Genomic DNA, 8,465 nt, shown 5'->3' with positions numbered 1-8,465 from the left:
CGCTCTCTATATAAAGTCGACTTCTATTCCAAATTTCCATTCACTAATTTTATTAAAAAAATAATAAAAAGTATTTGTTTTTTCTATACAGTACGCTGCTTGCTTTTTGGTGTACTCACGAATTTAGAAAAATCATTGCAAGTGTAGTTATTATTTGCGCTGCCGTAAATTTTATCTTCACTAGCAAATTAGGTCAACCCATTTAAACGCTGCGGCTAGCGCTGGAGACGGGTATGCAAGCTTTTGGCACAATGTGCGCAAACCTATATGACACCCCTATAAGTAAATTGTAAATCCACCGTATTTAGTAACGTAACTTGGCGGAATACAGGCTGTAGAGTTGGAACCGAACTCGGGACTCTCCTGTCTTAGATCCAGGGACGACTTTTTAAAGTAATTGTTAGATTTAACAAACTTTTGTAAGTCTAAGAAAGATGGCTTCTTTTAAATCTGGAAGCAACTACCGAAAATCAAAAGGAACTAGTTGGCCAGAAAACATTCCGAACAGTTTACGCCGAAAGAAATCAATTTTTAACAGACGTTGTATTTTGTATAGTATGTGCAACATTTGAACGATTTGAATCATAGCATACTTGTCACTTAAGATTTAAGAATCGGATAATTTTTCTTTCAGGTTTTATGTGGATTGTGATTATGCGTTTGCCATTTAAGTAAAATTCGTTAAATCAATGGTGAAAGTTAAAAAAAATAGCGAAACCTTGGCTAAATCTATAGCAGTGGTTCTCAACCTTTTCTATCTTACGGACCGGTAAAATTTCAAAACAAATTTTGCGGACCGGTGGACCCAAAATGACATATGACAAAAGTATGCAACTTAAAGGCAAAGAATGGAAACTTAAATTCAATGAGCAATTTGCTGCTGTCTCTTTGATATCATACGTGTTATACGTGGTTCTATTTAAGTTTTTCACATACAACTAAAAAAAGACTTGAAGAACACTTGCATTTGTGGCGAAGTTTTAAATTTGACGGACAAGCCTTCAGCATCTTGCATTTTGTAGTTGAGATTTAAGATTGTAATATATTTGGCGGACCGGCAGGAAAGTTGACGCGGACCGGCACCGGTCCGCGGACTGGGGGTCGAGAACCACTGCTCTATAGTATAGTGGAATATACTTTAATAGCTTAAATCAGTGGTTGTAATATTTGTAAGCATTTTTGTTATCGTAGGCCTACACGGTAATTGAGAAATGTAAGAAACGGAAATATTGTTCGACGACTTTGGAAAATTAAAACGACGCATTATACTTTAACAACGCACTGTTGGAGCAATGAAGACAAAAAGCAAAATGAGATTTGCATGAAAAAAAATACGCTAACGTGTTTTTTCAATTACATGGTTAAATGAAAAACATGTATATAAGATTGACAACACCTTGTGAACTATATTATCTTTGGCTCCACTGCTTTAATTCGAGATATAGTTCGTCTAAATCTTGCGAATGGGGCTACGAGCAAGGCTTTTTTTGTTTTTCAGCTTTAATAAAGATAACTAAATTTGATTAAAACTTCAAAATATTTGTTGAGAAACAGGATGGTAGCCTACACAGTAAAAAGTCGCTATGTGCACAGGTTTAGATTAAGAACCACTGTATAAAAGAAACAAATTTATCACGTTACGCACGATTAGAGCCCGACTACGAAAGGCGCTAAAGTTTTTTGTTCATTTAGGTGCTTTGTAATTGAGAAGTCCAAGAGCTTAAAAAACATTCGTTTTAATAGGCAGAGGCAAAACTTTATTTTCTTCCATGCCTAAAATAAAACTTGCTATCTATTAAAAATATTGTCAATCAACAAAAAATTGGTCAAAACATATTAGAAAGGACGGCGCTGGTCTAAAGAATCCACCTTTTTTAGGTACAGTACAGTAATCGAACCAGTCGTCGTTTAGAATTGCAAACTGAAAAAAATAGCTATAGCCTTTGGGTTCATGTTCGGGTGGGTCCAGTATTATTATTATATATTTAGTCTCCACTCTCCTATTTTCATCCCTTGCAATTTTAATTTTGACAACTCGTTTTAGTTACTGTACCTTTCTTGCTGTAAAAAAGTTGTAGGACTCTAGACCAGGGCCAAAGGTAGTTCATTTTGATCAAAAGCGATTCAGTACACCTAAACTTTTTATATTCGTTTTATATAGACCCATTTTTTTCGGTGTTGCGCCACACACTGGTTGATGTGCCACCAAATGCAGACTAGACTTGACCTAAATGTACTTGCACAGTCCACACCACATACTGTAAATATTTAAACTTGTTCATTATGCTTAAATGTTTTTCTATAGTCTGCATATCAGCTGTTGGTTGCATACAATGATGTGCAAACATAATGTTTGCTTTAAGTAAACGAGTATTGAATTTGCGTATGCAACGTGGATTTTCTAGCATTAAAAGCCCAATGGCTCACAAGAATGAAAAGTATGATGAGGCTGTTGCGGCTTTAAATGAATTGCAATGTATTCAAATGATGCCTCTTGAAACCAAGTATGAAGGACATGGATTAATTGCAATGCAACAATTCTTGGACAGAATTAATGTAACTGATGATGATATGGCAAAGTTGAATATTATTCATGTGGCAGGAACTAAAGGTAAAGGCTCAACTTGTGCCTTTGTAGAGAGTATTTTACGACAACATGGAACAAATACAGGCTTCTTTAGCTCCCCACATCTCATTGAAGCGAGAGAGAGATTCCGCCTAAATGGCAAACCACTTTCTAGAGAACTTTTTTCCAAATACTTTTGGGAGGTTTACAGCCTGTTGGATTCATCTCAGGATAAATTTAGAATCAAATTGCCGTCCTACTTTTATTTTCTTGCTGCCATGTCTTTTTATGTGTTTAAACATGAAAAGGTACAAGCTGCTATTATAGAAGTTGGAATAGGTGGTACATATGATTGCACCAATGTTATAAAGCAGCCATCAGTTTGTGGCATTACATCTTTGGGTATTGACCACATAAACCTGCTAGGAGACACAATTTCCTCCATTGCAAGTCACAAAGCTGGGATTATCAAGCCTGGAGTGCCGGTATTTACAGTTCCACAACCTGAAAATGGTTTGTTTGTTATAGAAAAAGAAGCTTTAAATAAGAAGTCCCCATTAACAGTTGCTCCTGATTTTGATAAGTATGTGTCAACCTTAGGCAGGGAAATAATACTTGGCTTACCAGGTGAACATCAGAAAGTCAATGCTTCACTTGCTATTGCACTGGCTGATAAATGGTTGCAGAAACATAAACATGAAGAAAGGCCTAATGAATATGCATTAAACATTTCACATTTACAAGGACTTTCCTCTTGTCAGTGGAATGGCAGAGCCCAAGTCATCAAATTTGATTCAATGACATTTTACCTTGATGGCGCTCACACAATGCGAAGCATACAATGTGCTCAAAGATGGTTTGAAGAACAGTCAAAAGCAGAGGCATTAAAACTCTGTAAACCTTGCACAAAACTGTTAATATTCAATGTCACTAAAAAACGAGATGCGGCTAGCCTGCTTTCTATTTTATATCCTTGTGGCTTTAGTACTGCTATCTTTGTTCCTAATATTGCCACCCTTCTTCAAGATGAGTTAAACGATCAAAATAACTTGCAGTGTCCAATTGAAACAAGATTGAACCAAGTCTTAACCAACCGTGATGGATGGAAAGCTTTGTGCAAGGCTAACAATATGCCAATAACCATACATGGTGCCCCTGTATTTCCATGCATTGCAGATGCAATAAAATGGATTTCTAATGAAAGAGATGAAAAACTTAATGCACTTGCTCAGTCATTATCTTTACAGAATGACAGTGAGGTTTCGCCTTTCCAAGGTGAACACATTCAAATTTTAATTACTGGAAGTTTGCATTTAGTTGGTGGTTGCCTAAGGATTCTTAAACCAGACATGAATGATTAAGATATGCTCTTTAAATTTACTCTGATAAATTAAAATTAAAAGGAAAACTAGAAAATGATCTTGCTTAAGACACATAAATAAATAATACCCAATTAATTGGTTTTATTTTCTTACCTTAAGGTTTTACCACAAGTATAACCTGATTAGGAATCCCCAAAATATGGTAGTTTTTGCAGCATTGTAAAATTAGTCAAGTATGTAATTATGTAACACCATGTCCCTTGTAGTACTCAACCATTGTTTTTGATTGCTAATAATGATTGTTTGCTATATTTCAATATCTACTGTAACAATCAGTATACGCAATGTATTATTTCTGTTTTCTGTATGAACAAATTTTAAATCATTAACTGAAACACACATTTATGTATTCAAGTGTTTGATGTGTTAATTTGATGTGTTATATTCTTCATTGTTTAAGTTTCCCAAGAAACAAACTTTATTTAGCGTATTTATTTTTTATTGCAAAATGCAAGTTTCTGATAAGGTCTTGTTGCACAACATATACTAAATTCTCTTTTTTTTAATACCTAATCTTGTTAGCATTAATTTGGTTTTATAAAATATATTTTGCATATTTGTCAAGAAATATATAGAACAACAATTGATATGCAAGTCAAATATTTATAATTAACAAGTAACAAAACATATTTACCTCTAACACAATTTTATTACCTAAAACTTTTATTTGTCAATATGACGAATAAGGTTGTTGTGTGCTTGCTGTGGTAAACATTTGAATTAGAAATTGAATAGTATTTCAGATTGATTTTCCAATTAGGTAATTAGAAAGCTTGTAAATGTGATGAGTACTCGCAAGACAAGAAGTTCAAACCCTCAAAGAGATGCCTTTGCTGTTAAAGAAAAAATTAAAGATCTAAAGGTAATTTTAAAAGATTGTCAAAATGAACCAAACTGTAAGATGAAAGATGCAACAACAAAAAGACCTAAAGACATTTCTTTGAAATCATCAACTACTGCAAAAAAACCGAAAATGTTAAATAATAATCAAGAAAACTTGAATCATAAAATAGGAACCAATGTAAATATTAGAAACAAAAACAGTTTTAACAAATCTGATAAAAAAGGGGCAAAGACCCGCACAAAAGAAAGTCCTGTTTTAATTAAGCAAGAAAATTCTTCTCCCAGTGAAGAAAATACAAATCTCTACAATGACTCAAAAACAAAAAAAAGAAAAATCAAGGAGGACCAGTCCAAAGCTGTTGCAAAGAAATCAAGATCGTACGCAAAAGGAAATGTTATTATAAAGCAACAAAAGAGTAAACCAACAACGAGAAAGAATAAATCATTAATAGAAAAAAATACAGAACAAGGCTCTTCTAAAGAAATATTGCCAGAAATTGCTTCCAATGTTAAACAGGAGAATAACAATGACAGTGCCAACAAAGTTATTCAGTTTACTGGTGTGGTGCCAGTAGATGATGAATGTACTGCTTATGTAAAAGATTACCATGTCCATGTTTGTGGGAGCGATGTTTACAATGCTATGCTAAACCAAACCAATGTTGGTAGAAACAATAACAAGTACTATTTAATACAACTTCTTAAGCATAACAACAAAGCGGCCTATTGCACTTGGTTCAGATGGGGAAGGGTTGGCAAAATAGCTGGCACCAATTTGCAACATTTTCCTCTTGACAAGGCCATTGCTGTATTCGAAAAGAAATTTTTGGACAAGACCAAGAATTATTGGGAAATGAGAGATTGCTTTGAAAAACATGATGGAAAGTATGATCTTTTGGAAATGGACTATGGAAACGATAAGGAGGAAAAGCCAAAAACTTTCCCAGTTTCAAAACCCGCTGTGGAGTCCAAACTTCCTAAGGTTATTCAGGATATTCTGACACTTTTTTTTGATGTAAACGAATTTGAGGAAAGTGTAAAAGAAATGCAGTACAATGTAAAGAAGGCCCCTCTTGGAAAACTCACAGACAAACAAATAAAAGCTGGCTATGCATCCCTTAAAAAAATTGAGTCTAGTTTGAAAAAGAAAAGCCACAAAATACTAGTTGAGGCTTGTAATGAATTTTATACAAGGGTACCGCACGACTTTGGCATGAAACGGCCACCAATTATCCGCAGTCAAGAAGAGATGAAGGAAAAGTTGGATTTACTGCAAGCTTTGGGAGATATCCAAATCGCGATTAACATCATTAGTGAAACGGATGCATGCAGGAACAAAGAAAATCCTCTTGACGGTCGTTATCGATCGTTGCAATGCAACCTTGCTCCCTTAGACTCCGGCGACGAGTCGTACAAAGTGATAAAAACCTACGTGTGCAACACACACGCCGCAACGCACAGGAACTACGCGCTGTCTGTCGAAAACGTCTTCGCTATTGCAAAGCAAGACTCCGAAACAAACTTCGCTAAGAGCTTAGGCAACCGCCGGCTTTTGTGGCACGGCTCTCGTCTATCAAACTGGTGCGGTATCCTACAGCAGGGCCTAAGGATCGCGCCGCCCGAAGCGCCCAGTACAGGCTACATGTTCGGCAAGGGCATCTACTTCGCCGATATGGTGTCAAAGTCGGCTAACTACTGTTTCGCGTCACAGCGCCAGCCTTTCGGCTTTCTAGTGCTGTGCGAGGTGGCCTTGGGAAAGCACGTCGACAAACTAGCTGCCGACTCTGACGCGGATGTTCTACCAAAGGGAGTGGACAGCGTGCGAGGCGTAGGCAAAACGCAGCCGGATCCCAAAGGAGAGGTGACTCTGGATGACGGCGTGGTTGTGCCTTGCGGAAAGCCTGTGAAAAGCGATGAAGGCGATAATTCGGCTCTGCTTTATAACGAGTTTGTCGTGTACGACGCAAACCAAGTCCGTCCGCGCTTTTTGGTTCAGCTGAAGTTCGATTTCGTTCAAGGATGGTGAGCGTTTTTTTATGTGGTCGCCACAACCACTGCGTCTTGCAAGTGCTGATGAACCTGATTTAGACAAACTTCCGACACACCATCTATTCAGCTCGCCATTTTAGTTGTTCAACTTTAAAAAATGTGCTTTACCGCTCCTCGATTGTCGGCATGGAAACATTACATGGCCACACTATTTTTCGAGTTTTGTTCGCAATAAATGATTATTTGTTTTTACCAAACTTCAATAGTTAGAAATTATTTTAATAGTTAGAAATTGGTAATAACTATTTGCATTAAATTAGGGTTCTTAAACTTTTGATAGCGGTGTACCCTTCTGAATATGAGTATATCTGTATGTATGGCGTATCCTTAAAACAGTGATTGTAAAAGACCAAACAAGTGTTTTTAGTGTTGGATTGGAAGACCTATAACCGTTGTCTAACGGCAGTAAAAATATAAGCCTTAGCCAAGGACATTATCGTTGAATTTACCCGAAGAACCGTGCTCGCTACTGTTACTATAGTTGCGGTCAGTAACGCCTAAAGATACAAAATCTTATTTGCCTATTTATTGAATAACCGGCGCATAAAATTGTATATGCCCGTTATGTCGTATTGTCAGAAAATACCTTCTTGGTTCTTTTGACTCGACAGGAACCGCGTAAAACATTAGCGTGAAGTGCAATTAAATAGCTCGGTTCGTTCTGATAAAAAAGAAAGATAGAACTACTATTACCGCACTAAAGAAATATAAAGATAAACAAATCAATTTAGGGAAGCGAAGTATGCCATTTAGTTAACCAATTCCTCTTTTTCTCAAATTGCTTATTTATAACATGTAGGCCTACTGTAGATTAACCCGCTGGCCGCGATACACTGGAACAGTAGGGGTTCTTAAAACAAGTGTAGGCTAGGTTTAATTACGAAACTTGCTATTTTCGGGTAATGCTGGCGCAAAGATGAAAGTTTAATTCCGTCTTTTTTTTCCACCTAATAAAAAAAACCTACGAAGAACATCTGCACTGTTTAGATTTTGAAGTGAATTTTGCTTATAACCATGGCTGCGAAGTCGGTTAAAAAACAGTCCGACTCCCGAGTCCCGTACTGTGAGTGGAAGAAATCTTTTAAGTTATAAACAAAATTAAAACGGTAAAAAAATGTCTCAGTGCAAAGAATGGGAATTTTTGGTTGCATTTCATAGGTTTTATGGCAAAATTGCGAAAAAATACAGTAAATACGGAAATAACATCGCTTCGGTTGGTTGCATATCGGTGTGACGTATAGATCGTCATACAACACCGTCACAGCGGAATTACCAACCTGAAAGGTAGAAAAACGCGATAAATGGTTTTGTTTTTATTCAACTGACAAGCTATTTGTCGGCCATTTGGGACGATAGTTAAGACAAGCAGTAGTTTTTTTTCGACAATTTATTGTACCTTCACGAAACATCGTTACATATTGTTTATACAGTAATTATCAAGCTCCACGAAAGCTTTACCTGTCGTTTTGTGAACAATAAAAACGCACTAAATACATATTTAGTTAGCAAACTAGACCCAATTTGTAGTTAAGCAAAGTAAAAAAATTTATAATTTTCTAAAGAAAACAACAACAGACTTGGATAAATTTAATGTAGTTGTTGTTTTTGAGTAGTTAATTGTATTT

At 36.2% G+C, this 8,465-nt stretch overlaps 1 protein-coding gene and 1 pseudogene across 1 annotated transcript; both read left to right on the top strand.

The window, feature by feature from the left end:
- Window positions 1–2,309: 2,309 nt before the first annotated feature.
- On the top strand, window positions 2,310–4,683 carry LOC146133371 (folylpolyglutamate synthase, mitochondrial-like). The gene has a single exon (XM_083396665.1). It carries the CDS (start codon window positions 2,350–2,352, stop codon window positions 3,925–3,927), a length of 1,578 nt encoding a protein of 525 aa, XP_083252791.1. The 5' UTR covers window positions 2,310–2,349; the 3' UTR covers window positions 3,928–4,683.
- A 49-nt stretch (window positions 4,684–4,732) lies between these two features.
- LOC146133370 (poly [ADP-ribose] polymerase 2 pseudogene) lies at window positions 4,733–6,857 on the top strand (annotated as a pseudogene).
- The last annotated feature ends 1,608 nt before the right edge of the window (window positions 6,858–8,465 follow it).

Source organism: Ascidiella aspersa, chromosome 9, assembly GCF_963924565.1.
Source record: "Ascidiella aspersa chromosome 9, kaAscAspe10.2, whole genome shotgun sequence".
Lineage (NCBI taxonomy): Eukaryota > Metazoa > Chordata > Ascidiacea > Phlebobranchia > Ascidiidae > Ascidiella > Ascidiella aspersa.
This window is presented reverse-complemented; position numbering and strand designations above follow the sequence as displayed.